The sequence below is a fragment of the Myxocyprinus asiaticus genome, chromosome 27, assembly GCF_019703515.2.
Source record: "Myxocyprinus asiaticus isolate MX2 ecotype Aquarium Trade chromosome 27, UBuf_Myxa_2, whole genome shotgun sequence".
In the NCBI taxonomy this organism is placed as follows: domain Eukaryota; kingdom Metazoa; phylum Chordata; class Actinopteri; order Cypriniformes; family Catostomidae; genus Myxocyprinus; species Myxocyprinus asiaticus.
In genome coordinates this window covers 15,812,570-15,834,661 of record NC_059370.1, presented here as the reverse complement: position 1 = coordinate 15,834,661, position 22,092 = coordinate 15,812,570, and the positions used below count along the sequence as shown (strand labels likewise).

Below are 22,092 nucleotides of genomic sequence, written 5' to 3'. Positions count from 1 at the left end.
TTAAAACTGAATGCTCAATCAAACTGTTGTTAGACTGAGTGGATTATGCTAATATGATTATGGAAATGCTGTGACAAGACATTTATTGAAAGTCTCTGAAAGCAGATGTTTGTGTGGTAACTAAGGTCCAATCATGTAATCCTATTGTACCATAAAACACTTCACTCAGCTCTGTATTCGCTTTAATAGTAGTAGTGTATGCACTCTTTTACAATAATCCAAGTAAATCAGTAAGGATTGTGTAAAATTGGAAATACCTTTATTGATATTTATCCATGTTTTAACACTAAAACAATCGTTTCAAATATTTTCTTTCATCATAAAGTCCTGAGCACAGAGTTAATACAACATATCTTTCTGTCTTTATTTGGTCAGCATATACTTTAACAGTGCTTTTAGAAGCATAATATGTTCATAGTTAAAACAACACCAGCACCACTACGACCATAAGAGTGCAGAGACAGCACGGAATAGCATGCAAAAGCACCTAAACGAGCAAAAATGAAACTTTGGACAAATCGTCAGCATGGATTCTCACATTCTGAAATGTTCTTAAGGCTAGGGTACTTCATGTTTCAATATGCCGTTCTTTCACGCACAGTCGAGTCCTCTGCTTTTCAAAGTATACTCTTTTGACTACGAGCCAAGACACGGGCTGTCCGCATGTCTAGAAAACACGGGTTGCACAATGACAGTCCGTGTGGACTGTTCTGATGATGAAACCTGTGTCACGTGTGCTGTGCGTGAGACGTACCAGCACATGGAAAACTGAAGTTTACGTTAGCCTTTATATTGTAAATACTAATCTTTCTTTTTTGATTTCAGATTTTTATTAAAACTGATGGACTTCATAGATCCAAAAACTTTCCTTCCAAGGTCTCGGAATGATCTGGAACGGGTGAGAGGAGCTGAAGGGGGTGGAGAGGGAGAGAGGGATGGGGAGGAAAGAGGGGAAAGTGAGTGACTGCTACCTTCCAGGCTCTGGGAGCGAGAGAGATGGAAGAGACTGGCAGTTGAAGAGTGGTGTTTCTCCATTCTCACAAGATTGTGACCACGTTCGGAGCCCCGTCTGGCACGGCTGATTTCAAAGGAGGAACGCCACTGATTGCTTTCCCGTTTCTGGGAATGTGACTCGAGAAATCCCTGAGACTCGCTTCGGAATAATGCTCGTCTGGACAATCTGAGGCTGGAACTCCGGCCATCCCAACTTGTACCTTTCTTTTTTGAGTTGTTTCCTCGCTGTTCCTGCCTACTGGATGATGTTTCTTTTAATGAGGTGTGCCTCCAACTGAATCCACCAGCCCTCTCATCTCTCTCGGCATCCTCTTCCTCTTTTCCCCAAAGGCGTGTTTCAAACCCCTTCCAAAACTTTCTACCCTTTTTAGGTGTCTGAGTGCTCATTTCATCTTCCCATCCAGTGTTGTAGTCCCTTCCTGAATAACTGCTCACTGCGGATGCTCGGATAAGCTCTCTAGAGGCATGTTTACCCTGGTAGAGCCTCTCTCCATCTCCACTCCTCCTCCAGCCTCTGTCTTGAGGCCTCCATCCAGCCCCAGCATTCTGCCTGAGGGAACCTCCTCGAGGTCGATTGGGGCCCTCAAGTGGGGAACTACATGGGTGAAAACGTGGAAGAGAGCATTGGGATGGGGAGTCACGGCGAAATACTGATAGCTGGGCAGGAGTGAATGGTGAATTGGAAAGTAGCCGAGGAGGTGAGTGGACTCTGGCATGGGAGGAACCAGGAGAGGAGGCGGGGTCTGACTGACTTTGTGGAAAGGGCAAAATGGGAGAGGTACGAGTAGGAGGAGGCACAGAATTGTCAGAATGAGGGCTACCTGACTGTGATGTCAGTGCCGAATGGCAATCTGAGTGGGAAACTTGTAGGCAGTGCAGCTGGGATATGTAATCCTGTCCTGTGCTTGTACTTCCTGTCCAGGAATTTGATGATGGTGTCAGAGTAGTTTGCTCTAATTCAAATGGATGATGAAATGAAGACTGTGACGAGTGCAGTGTAGGAAGGTTACTTGGAGAGGCCGATCCTACACCTCTTTCTCTTTCACTCCAAAAGCATTCTGCATCTAACTCTACCCCCTCCTCCATCAAACCAAGAACTACAGATCTTGGCAACCCAGATACACGAGAGATCTCGCAAACAACCGCTGAGTCCTCATTGAGTTTAGGAGGGCTATCTGATGCTTTGGATAGAGGACAACCTTCTGCCTCTTCTCTTGAGATGCCATTCCAGTCTAATGACTTTGAGAAGCCCATTGGGCTAAAGGTCTTTCCAGATATCTCTAGAGACCCACGATGGTTCACTGAGGAAGGGCAGGTCGAGATCCTTGATCTCCTACTCCAGTTTGGAGTGCTGGTGATGGTAGATGTAGAAGAGGAAGGGGAAGCAGTTGGAGTGACTATGCTGGCGGAGAGATGCCCACATGATCCCGACACCTCCCTTGTCACATTTTTAGCATCAAAACTCTTGTTCAGGTTTGGATTGAGGTTTAAATTCAGATTCAAGTGTAAGCTGATGTTAAAATCCTCTCCCGTTACAGAGGGCAAGTTTCCAAGGTTGATGGAATTGCGACTTGCCCGTTTACCAATACTGCTCAGGCTGACTCTTGCGGAATTGCCCAGTATAGACTTACATGGAGTCACACTACCTCCAGAGAGGCTGGAGGAGGAAGCACTTCTCGGGTGGACTCCCTCATAACCAGCACCTGCAATGGTCCTTTGGGGTCCACGACTGGCAGTTTCAGCTGCCACCCTGCTGTGATGCTGGTGGACTAATCTGTTGATGTATTGCTCCAGCTGAGTAAATGAAAGAGAGAGTGGGGGTTGGCCCTTCATGGGAGGTTGCTCAAGTGCTGGCTCCACAGGTTGCTCACTTTCTGGGCTCGGGGAGAGGCGAATGGGGGAAGATTCCTGGCAGGAGGTGAACAGGGGGCTCTGGAGGGCCACAGCATGGAGTGGACTAGGGTAAGGGTAAACCTCTTTTGTCTTCCGAGAGACAAGGTTTGAGCAGAATTTGGGGTCCAGCTGAAGCTGTGGACTGGAGTTGGAAAAAGGTAAAAGAGAGCTTGGATGTATCCCTCCCAGACTAGAACACAGGTCTGTCAGGAACATGAGACTACTGATCTCTAGATCCCCTGTTCATGAAGAATGAAGAATATATGTAATACAAAATATGTGCTGTGATTTATAATGATTCAAATGATTTCAAAGGATTCACTGTTTACCATACAATTAACTGTGTAACTACATTTATTAGAAGACAGTATAGAATAAAATAGACCAAACATGAATGATTACAAGGGTGAGCCTATGAAACCATGCCATGCAATATCGAAAGACAAAATAATAATAATAATGAGACTCTGCATTACAAATGAAGCCTATTTTAGAACCATTAAAATATATTAAGAAATACGACCCAGACATGTTCTAGACAGGTTTCATGAGATTCACCCAAGACTTTATAGCACACTAGACAGAAGTCATCATACCAGTAGAAAAGGGCCTTCTGTCTTGTTTCTCCACTGTCCCCTCAGGACAGTCTGCAATCTGCGATTCAGACTCCCTCCAATGAGTGGCACTGTGATCCAGTGAGCGAGGCCTACAACTTCCTTTCACTGACCCTCCAGGGGCTGCCTCACTGGATACTGAATAACTAGAGTCTGACAGAGAGCTCCCACTGACAGAGTAGAAACCTGTGGTCAAGAGAATGATAGATGAACATAAGAGTGTTGGGGCCAGCAATGTTTCAGGGATGACAGATTATATAAATGATGGGATTGCAATAAAAGGCCAAGGTTAATGTTTGCCAAAATGAAAGGAGAACTGCCAAAACACAGAAATTGCATGTCATGTTGAAGTTGAAAGTTCAACATTGAGCATTTGATTTACACAGAGCCCCAAGTGAACCAAGGTATGAGTCATAATCTTGTGGGAAACTATTTTAGGACTATTTTATGCAGGCTTGTTCCTCAGGCAAGGTTTAGATGGGAACTGCTTTTGATTTAGATATTTTGCATAGTTTCACTTAGACTGATCTCTACAAATCTCTACAAACTTTCCCAAACAGGTTCCAGGGTGTTGTGTAATTTTTTGTTACTTGTGCAAAGCTGCAGTGTGCAATTTGTTTAATGTTAAAATACAACCCCAACTCTATTCACCCTGTGCTATTTGGAAAGCACTACAAAAAAAAAAAAAAAAAAACATAGGACAATGGCAAACCAAAAAATGCCCGGATTACAAGTGCCTGGCTGTGTAAGCAGAGAGTGTGGGTGCTAGATTGGCCTGCCAGTAATCTGACCTGTCTCCAGTTCAGAATGTGTGACATATCATGAAGCACAAAATATGGCAATAAAGGCCCTGTACGATTTCATAGCTGAAGACATGCATAATGGATTAAAGAGGGAAAATTCCACATGGTAAGCTTAACAAACTTGTGTCTTCAGTGCCTAAACAATTACTACATGTTATTAGAAGAAATGGTGGTTACACAGTGGTAAACAATCTACTGTCCCAACTTTTTTTGTAGCATGTTGCAATCATCTGATTTGAAATGATTGCATATAAAAAAAAAATACTAAAAAAAATTCACAAGGTAAAATGTAAAATACTGTGTTGTAATGCTTTCAATATAACACAGTGTGAATAGAATTTACAAATCACTACTTTTTGTTCTTATTAGCATTTTTCATACTGTTGGACCATTGTTTTTTTAGAATTGCAGATTTCTTTGAAATTATTTGCATCCAAAGCCACAAATAATATATGTTTAAATATAAGGTATAATTGATGCATAATACAAGTTGTTTCAGACTGGTCATCCATGTATGCAGCTGAATAACATGCACTGCCAAAAATAACCAGCTGTGACTAAATTATATAATGCTCCAAATGCCAAATACTCAAAATAGAAACAATGTTGTTGAGCAATGATTAATCACACTCTCTGTGAATAAAGAGGGCTTTAGAGAACCCAGTTCAATTGTTAAAGTTTCAAGTAGATATAAAAAGGTATTCTATAGCGCTTTAAATGACAATTCTTTTTTTCTTTCTTTCTTTTTTTTTTTTTTTTTTTTTTTTGAATATCAGCACCTGAACTGGGTCTGGAGTCACAGTCTAGCAGTGTGGTGCCGGGGAGGTCTGGGGTGGGAGAGGACAGAAGATCAGATGGGATGTCCCAAGACAAAGTGGACCAGTGTGAGCTTATCCTCTCTCCTGTAGCGCTGATAAAAGGCAGATCCGGGTTTGCAGGGGTCAGACTCTGAAACAGATGGCAGAGCCATGTTACTACAAGTTAGGGTGAAAACACAAAGTCATACATCTGTGATGTTCATTTACAAAACAGAATACCTGCAAGGGAAAATATACTATTAGTCAGTGGCTTTATGATGTCCAAGTCTTAAATAATAGCTCAGACCGATTATAGAACATCAAGGGAACACTTTGGTTAAAGTTCACTTCTGCTCAGAATCTCTTATCTGTAACAAAAAGTGTTTACTGGGGTTAGCTGTTTGTGATCCCCCAACCTCCCCCTGTCCAAAGGAATCTCCCCTAACATCACTTCTAAAGTATCCCATCAAACAAATGACTATTGTGCATATCCCGTTAAGTCTGATCAACCTTCTGCCAGACTTTTAGACAGACAATGCAGGTGATGCATTGCTGAAATGAAAGAGTTGGGGGAGGGCCGTTAATAAGCAGAGAGTTGAGAAAGACAGATGATGAAACAAAGGAGAGAGGGTGAAAAGAAGGGGGGATAATGGGTATTGAAAGAGAGACTTTGACTAGGCTTATCTCTGCTCCAGCAGTTCAACCACAATTCCTTTCTTGCACTCTAAAAATATACATGGTATGGGAGCAAAAAGTGGGAGTAAAGAATATTAAAGGAATGTTCCAGGTTCAATACAAGTTTAGATTAATTGACCACATTTGTGACATAATGTTGATTACCACAGAAAATAATTTGGAATTGTCCCTTGTTTATTAAAAAAAGCAAAAATCGGGGAGTCATGTGACGCTACGCGAAGGTTGGTCACTTAAAGGCGAGCTCCGCTTAAACTTTGCTACAATTAACTTTTAAGAAATATTAACCGGCTGAGAACTGTAATAGTTTTGTTTGCTAACTGGAGGGCAGGATGGTGAAAAATTCAAAATCGTCAGACTGTGGGGACATTAAAAAGCACTTACATTCTCAAGACGTTCTCACGCGTCGACACCTCACAGGATCAAGATGGCAGAGGTCCAGTTGATGGTGGCAGTGAGCTTCATGATGTAGGTCGGGAGATCTCAAACATTTATGCAGCGCTGACGAAAATCTCGACTGACTTGGAGGGCCTCGCAGAAATACGTCGAACGATCACATCTATGGAGGCGAAAATTTCCACCCTGATCACAAGAATGGATGATGTTGAAAAACAGGTTGAGTTTCTGGAATCGGCCAAAAGAGAGCTACAGGCTAACCCGCCTGCTACGAAGGCTGATGTGGAACACGTGTAAGAAAAACTAGAGAATATGGAAAATCGGAGAAGGCGTAATAATGTTCGTTTCGTTGGAATCCCCAAGAGAAAGGAAGGTCAAGATATGACGTTTACTAGATCGACTCAAGCAAAGCGCAACGGACTCAAAGAGTGTAAAAAATTGCTTCACCAACAGAAGGTGGGTTTCGCACTGCTTTTTCCTGCTAAGCTGATATCTAATGCCAAGGGTGGTCGCAAGATTTTACATGCCCACAACAAGCTATGTCCTTCATTGAATCAATGGTGTGAGTGGGTAATTTTGCCTGCACTCAGTCACCAATATAGACTACACATCGTGCATTTTACTGATGCAGCCTGAGAGGGTATATTATTCTGTTGGCTGCCCACTGACTCTCGCTCTACTCTTTTTTTCTTTATTGACTTATTGTTGAGTTCATTTGTTCATTTTGTGGGTTCGATGTGATTATTTACTGAGGCTTATTTTATGGAATACATTTCTGTGCAATTTAATGGCATGGTTTATGTAAATAAAAACAAAAACAAAACAAAGAGAAAAAAAACACCGGACTTGAGCAATCCGGTAGCAATAGTGTTGCGGAAAATCTTGTGAGAATGCATGGACCGTCGGATTTCCAGGGGACGGATGTCAGTTTGGATTGTTGTGTGCAGGGCTGAAGCGCATTTTTTCTTTTTTTCTGTTCAGTGGTATGTTCAAGATTTGATTGTTACATCAATGTTGGAAAGTGGTCTATATAATTTTGCCTTGGGTACACAATCAATCTTTACATGTCAATATGTCCCACTTTAATATAGGTAAAATGTTTCTCTCCATGTGGAATGTTAATGGGCTGGGGCACCCTATAAAAAGGAAGGTAGGTTGTTTCTTTCCTTAAGCGTAAAAAAATATGATATAGTGTTTCTTCAAGAAATGCACATTTCTTCACAGGAAGCTGAAATACTTGGTAGGGCATGGGGTGAGCATGTGTTTTGCAGTGCTGGTTTGAGTAAGAGCAAGGGAGTCATAACATTGATAAGTAAGTATTTACAATTCAAATGTCTCAAAGAGATCAAAGATAATTTAGGAAGATTTATTATTGTTTTGGTTGAAATACAGGGGCAAAACCTTATTTTGGCTAATATTTATGCACCCAACGCTGATGATCAGAACTTGTTTTATAGATCTTGAGGAGAAGCTACAAGCAGCTGGGATCCTTCATGATATGGTTTTGGGCGGAGGCTTCAATCTCTTAATGGATCTAGTCTTTGATCATAGTGATGCAAAAGTGTGTAGACCCTTTAGAAGTAAATCTTGGTCTTACAGACATTTGGAGACTTCTGAATCCATCTGGGAGGGACTACATCTTTTTTTTCATCAGTTCATAAGATTTACTCTAGAACAGATTTTTCTAAATCACATATTCCATCTAACACTGACTGCTCAAGTGGGAACATTTTAGTTTCAGTTCATGCTTTGGTATGTTTAGAGATGTTGCCGCATATAGAGAAAAGAAAATCATATAGATGGTGCTTTAATACATCCCTACTTCAAGACCCTGAATTTCAACAAATAAGACAGAAGTAAATGTTTATGTAGAAACCAACTGGTCCTCTGTGTCCTCTGTGGGCATGGCATGGGAGGTGCTTAAGGTAGTTCTTAGGTGTGGATCAGACAATATGCCTCATTCATTAAAAAGATCAAAGAACAAGAATTCATAGAATTGGAAAAGAGTATTAAAAGTGTTGAAAAAGAGCTGAAGCGCTGAATGTCAAAATATAGGTACAATACTATTCTGTCACAAAAGGTTGAGTTTTGGTTATTCAGGGCAAGACAAGACATATTTTGAGTCGGGGGACAAAGCAGGGAATCTCTTGCCAGATTCATAAAACAGAGAGAGTTTTTTTCCCACCAATCCTTCAGTGATGTCTTCAGGAGGCAATATATTTAATTCTGCCACAGATATGAATAAAGCCTTTAAAGAATTCTATTTCAATATTTATAGCTCCACGTCTTTGTCTATTGATAAGGATATTAGCAACTTCATAGAGCAATTAGAACTTCCTAAATTGACGAATGATAAAAAACAAAAAAAACTCTCTTGACAACTGGTAAGGCACTCAACTGGTAAGGCACCAGGGCCAGATGATTTTGCCACAGAATTTTTTAGATCTTATGTCACAGAACTGGCTCCACTTATGTTGGAAGTTTACACAAAGTCATTAAAGAAAGGTGAACTACCACCAACCATGATGCAAGCAAAAGTTAAGGACCCAGATGAATGTAAAAGTTATCGTCCAATTTCCCTGATCCAGTTAAATGTAAAAATATTGTTTAAAATTCTTGCTAATCGATTAAGTAGAGTAATTACATCTATTATACATATATATCAAGTGGGGTTTATTCATGGTCGTAGTTATTCTGATAATATTAGATGTTTTATAATATTATGTGGTCAGTAGCGAATGATCAGACCCTGATCACTGCCATCTCACTTGACATTGAGAAGGTGTTTGATAGGGTAGAATGGGACTATCTTTTTAGATTTCGGAAATGTACGGGTTTGGGAACACTTGTATTGGGTGTATTAAGTTACTTTATAAACAACCGTTAGCAGCAGTGCAAACTAATGGATTCATTTCAGATTATTTTTCTCTTGGTAGGGGAACCTGGCAAGGCTGTCCTCTCTCCCCTTTATTGTTCTGTCTTGCCCTGGAACCATTAGCAGTCGCAATAAGAAAATAGGACGATTGTCCTGGTGTTGTAGCAAAGGAGGTGTGGTGTATAAACCTCTACTCTACACAGATGATATATTATTATTTGTCTCCGACCCTAGTAGATCTATGCCTAGCCTCCATCAAATTATTAATTCCTTTTCCAAATTTTCAGGATATAGGGTGAATTGGTCTAAATCGGAAGCTCTTTCAATGGCCCAAGCAAGGCATTAGTTATTTAGGCATTTTATTTCCAGCAAATCTGATAGATTTAGTTAGAGTTCATTTTGACCCATTAATGAAAAGGTTCTTGTGTGATGTGGATTTGGCTATGGCTGGGAAGGTCAATGTTATACAAATGAATTGTATCCCAAAATTCAATTATCTACTACAGTCTCTCCCCTTAGAAGTTCCTCTTTCTTATTCTAAACAATCTAATAGAATATCTAAGTCCTTTATTTGGAATGTTAAACAACCTCAGTTGTATTTCAATAAGTTACATAGACCAATTGACAAAGGAGATTTAGGCCTCCCCCCAAAAAATGTATTACTATGCTTTTAATCTTAGACACTTGGCCCATTGGTCTCTTCCACCTGAGAGAGCCCCTCCCTGGTACTACATTGAACAAGCAATCCTTGCCCCAATCTCGCCATTGCAAAGCATTTCTATCAGTATGGAAAAGGTTTCCCGTTTGTTCAATTTTGATATTTACCTAAATATTTCCTCAAGCATATGGCTGAACCCCAAATTGTGTATTAAAAAGTACCCCTTTTGCCAGAAAGAATGGATCGAGAGGGGTGTTGCTACACTTGGTGACCTTTATGAAAACGGAGCTTTGAGATCATTTGAAAATATAACACAGAAATTTGGGGTTTGTAGGTCTCAATTTTTCAGGTACTTTCAGTTGTGCCATTTACTTTTTACTATTTTTGGTGGCAGTACACAGCCCTCTAAAGCTGCAGACACCCACTGTATGGTACTCACAGCCTTTGGAAAGTGGCATGAAGCGTCAGTATATTATTCCTCGTTGATTCAGAGTCTTGGTGACGGGGCCTTAACAGCTCATAAGAGGTTATGGGAAAAATATTTGAACTTGGTATTGGAGGATGGGGAGTGGGAAAGAATTTTATAAAATGTTAAAACTATGTCTAGGGATGTAAGGGAACGCCTTATTCAGTTTAAGATTTTTCATTGTTTCTACTGTACTCCCTCTAGATTGTTTAGGCTTGGTTTAAAAGACACCTACCTGCTGGCGATGTCAGTTGGAGGATGGAGACATAGCCCATGCTCTGTGGTTCTGCGCTAAGATTCAAGAATTCTGGGCAAGAGCCCAGAATTTTTATCTGTTAGGTACTCAGTATTAGGTTTTAGATACCGAAATGTCATTTTCCCCCAGACTATGTATATTGGGTGATGGGGCAGTGACAAATATACTAAAACCTGGGTCCAAACTAGCGTAATGATCGGCAGACAAATAATCCTTAGAAGATGGAAGTCAATTGGCGCTCCCTCATTTCAAGGATGGTTCACCGAATTGGGCAGGGTGGCAACATTTGAAAGGATGTCATATAAACAGTTTGGCAGATTTGACGCATTTGGTAAGAAATGGGACCGGTATTTGTCCTTTCTGGAAGGCTCTCAGTAAGGACTATGTGGAGAGAAACAAAATTATGGATTGTGTTATTGTGGATTCTGTTCTTTGTGGAATTCTTTCTTTTCTCTTTATTTGTTGATTTTTATACCGTTATTTTCTCAACAAAAAAATATACATATAGTGTGCATTGTGTAATTTAGGCTTTGACCACAGGGTTGTTTGTTGAGGGACGGGGTGGTGTTGGGGGGGTGGAGGATGAAATAATGGGGGTTAAAGTTGATTCTATATATATATATATATATATATATATATATATATATATATATATATATAGTCTGTTCATTTATATATGAATTAATAAAAAGTGTTAAAGGGGTCATGAACTGCCTTTTTTTATTTTGTACTGTTCTCTGAGGTCCACTTATAATGTTATCAAGATTTTTACATAAAAAAACATCATAATTTAGAAGTCATAGTCTATTTTCTGACCTGTTTTGACCCCCCTCATCGTAACACACTGTTTGAATAGGCGTGGCGGATTGTAGACTCGGAAGTAAACGCCCACTGGTATGATTGGCTAACAGTTTTGCATATTTAAAAAACCTTTGCTTCTATGATTAGGTCCCAAAGTTCCAAAGGACAGCTGTGTGCCCACCGATGTGAACTTCTGCATGCATGTTTGACAGCCTACATCCTTCATAGATGGACGCTGCTGTGATTTAGGTTAAAAACGCATAAATACTGAGTACATATCAAATGATCTGTAATAACAGACAAAGCAATAGTGACCATGTAATAAAAACAGTTACTCACACTTGTGTGGTGCAACATTACTGTCGGATCCAAAATAGTCGGCACAGCATCGTCTTTTAGTTTCAATCTTTCTGAAAATCCTGTGTCAAATTGTGCCTTGTTTGTAAACAAATCCACGGTAAAATGAAGTGAACAAAGGACCAAGTTCTTACTGACGCGGTCTGGAACTTCATTAAAAATAAAGTTCATCCACTATTTCCTAAAGTTGGGATCCGAAGGTAGGCAATGCAAAGACTGTGTTTTTCCACAACTTGGCAATGCACAGCGTCTTGTTGTCTTCGGAGCCATCTTTATCATTTGGTTTCTGCGCAGACCTGCATTTGCCTTTCTCGTTATTTACCTACTACATGCGTGAATCGGTGGGCGGGGCTAAACAGGCAGTGATGTAGAAGCAGGCGTTGATCTTCTTCTTTGGAGGCGGTGTTTAGCCACACTATTACGTAATAAAGTGGCACATTCCACATTCTGTCGTTTTGGCAGATTGGCTTCAATATAAGCTGTTTTTAGACTAATGAGAAAGTTTTGAGTTCTGAAACTTACAGGATGTTTTTATAGTACAATGACCTCTTCTATATCAAAAGATCAAGGGAATTTTGATTTCTCAGTTCATGACCCCTTTAATAACAAAAAAAGCAAAAATCACAGTTACAGTGAGGCACTTGGTTGACTGATATGGTTTTGTTAATGGCTGATTTCGATATTCAGAGAGCAGGGTGGCCGATAGGCCGATACAATGCCAATTTATCACACAATTTAATATAGTAAATAACATACAGTGCTGTGAAAAATTATTTGCCCCCATCCTAATTTCTTCTGTTTTTTGTATAGCTCAAACTAGAGCCCGACCGATATGGGATTTTTGAGACCGATACCAATTCTATGGGGGAAAATTCACCGATTACAATATGGTGGCCGATATATAAAAATTCTGAGCTGGAATGAAAACAGACCTTTTCTATGTGGATTTTTCACCGATATGACTCTGCAAAGGTACTCAGAAGGGTGCTTTCTTTTTCATATTTGACATTATTATACACTGTCAACCAACTCTAGAAATGAACACTGAGAAAATAAAGAATAAATAAAAATACAATAAATAGCTTAAACATCAGTACTGTATGTTTAGTATGTCAATTGCTGACCATTTAAATAAAGAATAAATAAAAATACAATAAATAGCTAAAGAAACATCAGTACTGTTTAGTATCAGTCAAACGCTGACCATTAAAATAAAGAATAAATAAAATAAAATAAATAGCTAAATAAACATCAGTACTGTTTAGTATCAGTCAAATGCTGACCATTAAAATAAATAATAAATAAAAATAAAACAAATAGCTAAATAAACATCAGTACTGTTTAGTATCAGTCAAACGCTGACCATTAAAATAAAGAATAAATAAAATAAAATAAATAGCTAAATAAACATCAGTACTGTTTAGTATCAGTCAAATGCTGACCATTAAAATAAATAATAAATAAAAATAAAACAAATAGCTAAATAAACATCAGTACTGTTTAGTAGCAGTCAAATGCTAACTATATTAATACTGCCGAGTCAAGATAAACAGCGGCAGCGGTGTTACACCATATTCTGCTATACAAGTTCAGGGGAAACTTTTAACGGTGGAAAACCAGACTTTTAAATATTACATTTTATAAATGCTATGACTGGAATTGTTCGGTTGAAGGGGGAACCAAACTGTGAATCCTGAACAAAACAGTTCGGTGAATACATGTTTACACATTAGCTTCCACTCAGCTGACAACAATGAAAGTAGCTACGTGATTAGCTAGTTAGCTTTAAGCTCGTTGTCACAGAGAGTAAAAGATTGACGTTGTTCTTTTTTACATTCCAGCATTGTGTCTCACCAACTAAGTAATAACATATTGTGAAATCAACACTCAACAGACACAATCCACCAATGCACCATTGTCTGCTGAGCTGCAAAAAGATGCTCTGATGTTTACCTTTCAATCTGCTACATTACTGCACTGACAAATTATAGCTGGCTAACAGCAAACAGACATGGGTGACATGGTTGTCAGGGACAAGGTTAATCATGGTGGTTGTAGTGTGATTGTGTGGGGATGCTTTGCTGCTTCAGGGCCAGGGAGACTTACAATAATTGAGGCAAACATGAATTCTGCTCTCTACCAGAAAATCCTAAAGGAGAATGTCCGGTCATCAGTCTGTGAATTGAAGCTCAAGTGCAACTGGATTATGCAGCAAGATAATGATCCAAAGCATAGGAGTAAGTCCACCTCTGAATGGCTCAAAAAAAGCTAAATTAAAGTTTTGGAGTGGCCTAGTCAAAGTCCTGACCTGAACCCGATTAAGATGTTGTGGCAGGACCTTAAACGGCAGTTCATGCTTGAAAACTCTCCAATGTGGCTGAACTAAAATAGTTCTTCAAAGAAGAGTGGGCCAAAATTCCACCACAGCATTGTGAAAGACTGATCTCCAGTTATCAGAAGCATTTGTTTGCAGTTGTTGCTGCTGCTAAAGGTGGCACAACCAGCTATTACGTTTAAGGGGGCAGTTCATTTTTCACATGGGTGATATAGGTGTTGCTAATGTTTATTTCTTCAATAAAAAAAAAATATATGTTTGAAAACTGTATTTTGTGTTTACTCAGGTTACCTTTGTTTTATGTTATCTCGTTTGAAGATCTAAAACAATTTAGTATGAAAAATACACAAAAATAGAAGTAAAATACTTTTTCACATCATTGTAAATATAAAATTGCTAAAAAAAATTTTTAACTCTTATCTAGCACTATATTTACTAAATTTCACAAAATGTTTTAACTTTGTTTAGATGGTATAGCAGTTTCTTCTGATTTCTGTTTAGTCATCAAATTTTAAAGAGCACCTATTATGGTTTTTCAAACATTACCTTTCATGTAGTGTGTTATATAGCTGTTTGTGAATGTAAAAAGTCTGCAAAGTTTCAAAAATCAAAGTGCACGACAAATGGAGTTATTGACTCCCAAAAGAAAGAACCGATTCTGAACACCTGAAACGAGTCGCTAGTAATTCCAGACTTACTTCCTGTACTAACCTACGTAATTTGGTAACAAAAAACCCGCCTCTGGTCTGTATACGTGTACAGCCAGTGCACACTGTTAGCCTGTTAGTTGTTAGCCTCCACTAACCAGCTAACTCACGTTATTGTCAAACTACATATAAACTTACCACTGAGAAACATCCTGTTCTCGTCGTACTTGCAATGGTGGTTCGGATTGATCTTCCGATGTATCACTATCGGACTCGGGCTCAAATTGGTAAGGTAAAACAGAATTTTTTTCAGACAGAGCTGAAACTCGGATACGGTAGTGGGTGTTTCCTTTCCAACACGCGCTGTAAGCGGTAGACCAATCACAACAGACTGGAACATTTGACCAATCAGAGCAGAGTAGGCTCTCTGAAAGGAGTTTAGAATGAATCCTTTAGAACGGATCATTGAACGAGTCGTTTTTAACACTGGGGAAAAAAAGGTAATGTTGCAATTTAAATTATGAGCAAATTAAAGTGTTTTTGACCTTGGATGCATGTAAATCTATTATATGAGACCTTTAAAACAAAATTAGGCACGTTTAAAAACAATAATAGGTGCTCTTTAATAATTTATTTGCACATGACATTTTTTATATATATTAGGAAGAAGGAAATAACAGTACACACAGTAGTCCAGCAACCATGGATGGCATGTGCGCATTAACAATCGCATTTTCTCAAAAAATACAGAATCAAACCAATTGTACATACAGTGCATAGTGAATAAGACATATATTTATAACACACGTGAAGCGCTTTTACTTTGAAGTTGCATTCACACGCTCGTGTGGATCCAGCGTGAGCAGCAATCTCCTGATGGTTTAAACGGCCTGGATCACCTGCTTGGATTGTCATGGAGTCACCGTCATGATTTGTGAATCAGAGGAATTTTTTATCCTGATCCTGAAGTTTTGATTCTGGCTGATGGAATACGCACTTCAGAGGAAGATATTAGATGAGCACTCGACGGGAAGAAAACGCTGGATTTTCGTGAGTTTCGCGAATTACATCAGTTTAAATGAGATATCTGAATATTTGCAGACGGTATATAATAGAAGTTTTACTGATATTTGCCTTTTATCATTAGAAAAGATATGTAAAAGTTACAGGGAACTGCTGAGGAGAGGCTGATAGAGTACGTGCTTTAGAGGTAAATAAATGAATGTTCCACAGGATTTGCTCAAGTTTTGTGAGGTTTGTTTATTACATCTGTTTAAACGAGATATGCACATTTTTGCAGATGGTATATGATATAATTTGTTATTGATATTTGCCTTTTTATCATTAGACAAGGCAGTTAAAAGTTACAGGGAACTGTTGAGGAGAGAGAGGGAGAATGAAACAGGCGAGTACTTTAACATGAAGAGCTCAAACACGTCTGCCGCGGCTCTGATATGCGGACCGTTTGAATGACACTGTGTTTTACACCGGTCTATTATTGTGATAACACAATGGCACATAACAAGAAAACAAACCGTGACTGGAAGTGAATGGAGCCAGTCCATAAACATTAAAATAAACCCCGTTTTAAAAGCATAGCCACAAGACATAAACATTATACATGTTAACATGATTTTAGTGTGATGATAACTCTTCTACTTGATTTTGGTGTGATGAAATAATTTACCAAAATTACAGGGTTTACAAGCGTTACTTCATCATGACAACAAAGTTGATATATTATGTGTAATTTTGCACAGATAAGGTTAGTAAGTGATTTTTTCACACTAATATTATGTTAACATGTACAGTGTTTACGTCTTCTGGCTATACTTTTGAAACAGTGAGCTTATTTGCATGGACACCACCAAGCCGTTTATTGCGTTTATTGCCCCATGTACATGCGGCTCGGTCAATAAGCAGCTTTCTCCACAGCAACATAATTTCCCCATGATGTCATGCTTGTGTAAATAACAAACATGGTATCTGGTTAAGACTTCGCTATTTCATTCTTTGATTTTTCGCTTTCTTTTCAGATATTCCAGAGTTGCTGCTATGTTTGTTTCCTTAACTTTCAGCTCCTCTGTAGGTAGCGATTACGCTGCAATAATGGGGTTTCCCTCTTACATAAAACTCTGGGATTCCCCCAATGTACAACAGCATATATGCGAATGTGAGGGACAGTCGATATTTTACATTGATGTGTATAAATGGGTATATTTTATAGTATATGTGCTTTTCCCATTGTACTCCCAGAAAAGTTGAATTCTTTCCGCTGTGTTGATTTTTTGTTTGGCTCCATCCTATGACATTAATTATTCAGTCTGTTCACGCACACGCACTCTTCAAAAACATTTAAGAACGCCGCTAATGCATTTACATGACCACATAAGCCCCGTTGTTCAGGAGAAACCTGAGTGTGTTAAACTGCTTTCTCCTAATCCCTTGAATGGCGTAAGTAAATGCTGTTCTCGTTTACATGACTTTTCAGAACGCTGCTTTCTGCAAAAACCCTGGAATAAGGGTTTTCTTAAGTGCAAGTAAACATGGTCAGTATAACATTTATGGACTCGCCCCATTCAATACCAATGTAAGTAACTACTGTAACCACGTTTTATTGTTCTTTTTTTTATTTTTATAAAAAGTCAAAGTCAAAATCGTTTTTGTGTGTGTGTGTGAATCAAGAGTATGCCACAAATGCTGCTGATTGAGCTTGTAACTTAACCAGCAACCAGAACATGATAGTTCTGAATTCAAATGAAATGTATGAAAATTCTGAATTTGTTTACTCACCCTCCCTCAAATCTGTATGACATTCTTTCTTCTGTGGAACACAAAAGGAGAAGTTAGGCAGCATCTTATTTTCAGTCATCATTCCCTTTTAAATGTACAGAAAAAGGATGCAATGAAAGTGAATGGTGACTGAAGCTAACATTGTGCCTAACTTCTCCCTTTGTTTTTCACAGAGGAAAAAATGTCATAAAAGTTTAGAACAACATAAGGGAGAGTAAATGATGAAAGAATTTCCATTTTTGGGTAAACTATACCTTTAACATCCTACTCACTCTTTACTCAAGGTTTTGCTCCCATATATCTTTACAATCTGTTAAGAGATGAACTTTGAATTCTCATAGAGCGGAACAGATTGATAAGGAAGCCAGAAAAAGAGGGGAGTTTTGGAGAAATTAAAGAGCACGGGGGATGGGTTGTCAAGTGAGACGAACAGCATGAAGGAGGCATCTTTTCTGTGTTACTCCCCCCAACCACCACCAGCACCACTCCTGGATATAACTGCCTCCCCCACTTCACTTCAGAGAACTGTCAGGCCTCGCTTCTCTTTCTGCCCTCTCTCTCCTTCTCTTTCTCTTGGTTCCCTCTCTCCTTCTCCTCTCCTCGCCCACACATCCAATTTAGCAGCAATACTTTAACTCTCTCTTTTCTGGTGGAATATAAACTGATGCGCACACTTACATTTCTGTATGCACTGGACGAAAAACCACTTCACTCAAACTTGCTCAAAAAGACATACAATTTCCCTCCAATAGCCTCTCATCGGTTCATATGCATCCACAACATGCACACAAACATCTAGACAGAATCTATACTGCATGATCTCATTATACAGTTGCATTTTATTTCATTTCATGGAGAGGGGGCATGAAAAGGAGCATTTGCTCAATGAGGGAAACCTGCTACAGGTCTCACACAGCATGTACTGGCCATTTTCCAGCTACCGATCAATTCATGAAAGAACACTCAGGCACATGGAAATGGCATTATATAAGTGAGGTAAATGGGCATAAAATGATGAGGTGAACTTTCCATAGTCTGGTCATCAGCTCCACTGATAGAGCATCTACTAATTCCACCATATCAATGACACACAATATGGTTTAATGCCATATTATCATAATAACAAGGTGAATCTGTGGGAGGCAGTAGGAAGACAGCTTTTCAATCACTGAAGTGGCGCAATCAATCCTTTGATTCTTACAGACAGAGAAACCATTATCACATTGTAACAGTGTAATAAATCAATGTCAGTTAAATGAAATACAATGTACATATTAGCTAGACTCATGAAATCGGATACAGCATTATGCCATAACGTAGTAGTCCTAGTGAGGGGTTAATATATCCATAAGCTTGTACAAACATTGCTTGGCATGGCACTCCCCTGTTCTCCATCTTTCTATCCATCTCTCTCCATCCTATCTTTCCCTCTGTGGTAGCAAAGGAGAGGTGATATCAGTGATGCCGATAACAGAAACATTTCTCCATGTGGTGTTTATGCAAATGGAAGTTACGTAGGTGGGGAGGCAACAACATTGCCCTATGATGACTAATACTTTTGTGTCATGATACACATTACCATTTCTCATGGATACATTTTACTGGACTGAGTGGCTAAAAAAGGGTCTTTTCAAATTGTGAAAATGCTTTTCTATGCTATGAAAGAAAAGATTCTTAATCATATTACTTTGATTTGGAGATGCTAATAGTTGCTGATTTCTAGTGGGCAGGTGGCTGATGGAGATAATCACATTTTTGGCCAAATTTCAACCGATAATTTCAAGGATTTTAATATTATTGTGTGGGAAAGGTTGTTAGATAATTCATGTGTGTGATAGAAAGAGTTAGAGAGTCTAAATCTTTTGAGTTGGTTTTTAAATATAAATTAGAAATAATTACCGCAACTTACTTTTACTGCTGAAACGTGTACCAATACCTTAATAATTTAGACATAAAAGAACATTTTAATCATTATGACATGCAACCATTTGACATTAGGGAAAATTATGCATCGTGATTCTTTCTCCAATGATTCTGAATTGATTCTCAAAAATTCAGAATCGATTCTGAGTTGAATTTAAACTGCAGCAGTGCTTATGGGCACATACTAAAGCCAAGCACACACTACACAACTGATCACAGACTGTGTGTATCAACCACACCACCATCGTCCTCGACTGAAACTACGATCCCCAAATTCATTCACAAACTCAAGCACATAGCAACGGAAGAGTTTATTCGTGATAACACGTCAACAAACACTTGTTTATGCACTGATTTCCATAGAAAGGGAAAAATCTACTAAAAACAATGATGAAATGGTGGTTCGGGAGACGTGGGTGATGTTTTTATTTTCTAAGTATCTTTTGTCTCCTGCTTTCCAATGACTTTCTCTCCTCTTGCGCTCTCTATTTCTTTGGCTGTTGCTCATTGCCGGTCTCTTGTTTGTTGGGGACAGTGCGCATACGAGATGCTTGATTGATTTCTTAAGCAGCAACTCTGCTATTTGTGTCACTTTACTATCACCTGTGTTGTGGTAAGGAGAAGCTGACATCTGCACTCTCACAGAAGCAGATATCTCATGTTGCCATTCTGGACCAGCAACAGATAGTTGTGGTTATAGTTACAGGCTAGGGATCAATTCATTCTAAATTAATAATCTAATACTATTTAATACTGAGTGTGTACATTAATAAAAAATTTAAAAAAAATAGGAGGACAAGGTGCATCATAATGCATCTAGAATAGTTTTGTAATCGAATCGTAACACTTTGATTCGTAATCGAATCGTGACGTCAGTGAAGATTCACGCCTCTAATAGAAATATAGGCTAGTTTTTTAAAAAACGACATGGATTAATCTGAAAAACATGACAAACATGGTACAAATTTGGTTGATGTGTTTTGGTAATGAAATAAAATGTTAATTGTTAAACAAATTTGGTAAGGACTCCAAAATACAGATTTTTGGCCAGGGTTTGTGTGTTGCGGTAATGAGAAATTTACTGGACATGATCCAGAAAATGCTTTCAAAAATGTGGAAAAATTTTAGAATATGTCTTGATTATACTATTTATTTACAATGATTTCAACCTTTCATTTACATGTTCCAAAAGGAAAGAAAAAAATCTTTAACTTTATAGCAAACAAGACTTCTGCTTTTTTCAATATACAGTTAAAGCAATCGTTCACCCAAAAATTTAAATTCTTTCATCATTTACTCACCCTCATGACATTCTAAACCTGAATAACGTTCTTTCTTGTTTGGAACACAAAAAGAGATGTTATAGAATACCAGCCCTCATTCACCTTTAACTTTTATTGTTTGGAGAAAAAAAAAAAAGGCAATGAAAGAGAATGGTGACCGAGGCTAATATTCTAGCAATCATCTCCTTTTATGTTCCACAGAGGGGAAAAAAGTCAAAGGTTTAGAACCACATGAGGAAGAGTAAATGATAACAGAATTTTCATTTTGGGGGTGAACCATCCCTTTAAGTCCATTTCCTATGAAGAGAATGTATACCACAGGTCACTCAAGACTTCACCTGCACACTGTCCTTTATATAAAAATCACACATACACTTCTCTTCTTCTCCCATTACACCTGAACTGCACCTGTCATCCCGTGTCCTCCATACCTGGTCAACAGCACTACCACATGCCCACATCACCAAGAGAAAATCAGCACATTCTGTACAACATCTAGATGAGATCATTAGCATGTCTATTTTAATAACAGAGTTCCATGTAAGTCCACCAGGGCCCATTTATACCCAACTGGCTGTGTATTTTCCAATGGCGCAATCAACATGTATTGTGTGAATTGGCGTAGAATAAGTGCCTACTTAAAGGGAAAAGTGTGTGCAAGTCTGAAATGTAAACACAGCAGCGATCTGTACAGGTCATACAACCTGAGATCCATTGGCTGCCACAGTCACCACTATCTCCAGACGAACATTTGGCAGGTGGACCAGCACCCCGTGGGGGTTCCTGTTCGACGTCGAGATCAAAGTTAAATTTACTGAGGGAACATTATGTTCCTGTGGTATTTTCCCACGTCCCCACTGACCTGTTGCATGCGGGAGGTTGCGGCACCATCCTCGGCGGCGGCACTCTCCAGTCTTTCGTCCTGCTGAGCGGCCGCTTCTGCATTCCCGTCCAGTACCGCATCCACCATCTCCAGCTGTCGTCCTCTGAGAAGGTCCAGCTCCATTATGCCGGCCAGAGTGGCTTTCAGCCGCTCTCCAATGCGAACCCGCTCGCTCCCCGACCAAAGCGAATTCACACACCCGCGGCGCCCTGCCATTGTGCGTGTAAAATCGGGTTGTTCGCCGGTGAACGGGAGCACTTATTACTGTTTGCCTCTATGCGAAGCCAGAGCATCGACTGTCAATGCAGCACCGGCGCTGTGCGACATGGGCAGAACCGTATAACGAGAGCCGACGCTTAAAATTCAGAGCCCGTAACAATGTATCTCTCCAGCTCTAGAGAATGCAGTACTCAAGGGCTAACTTTTGCACGGAGACACATGTAACAAAGGCATACTTTCAAGGTCTTAAAACTCCGATTTTACTGGTGTGGATAAACCGATTATCCGTGAGCATTCCCCACCTAACCATTTAGAGAAGCTACAACCATCACGTCAGCTATCACTCCGTTAACGGTGATTCTATGGATTCAATCATATGCGACACC

At 39.2% G+C, this 22,092-nt stretch overlaps 1 protein-coding gene across 2 annotated transcripts; it reads right to left on the bottom strand.

Moving 5' to 3' along the window:
• Positions 1–112: 112 nt before the first annotated feature.
• Positions 113–22,092, bottom strand: LOC127418023 (uncharacterized). 2 transcript variants are annotated; one of them, XM_051658335.1, is made up of 4 exons: positions 21,467–22,092; positions 5,104–5,272; positions 3,504–3,707; positions 113–3,146 (listed from the first exon to the last, which is right to left on the bottom strand). In XM_051658335.1, the coding sequence occupies exons 1-4, from the start codon at positions 21,701–21,703 to the stop codon at positions 802–804; spliced, it is 2,955 nt and encodes a 984-aa protein (XP_051514295.1). In that variant the 5' UTR covers positions 21,704–22,092; the 3' UTR covers positions 113–801. The 2 variants fall into 2 exon arrangements, with proteins under 2 accessions (XP_051514295.1, XP_051514296.1); XM_051658336.1 differs by lacking the exon at positions 21,467–22,092 and adding an exon at positions 18,762–18,865.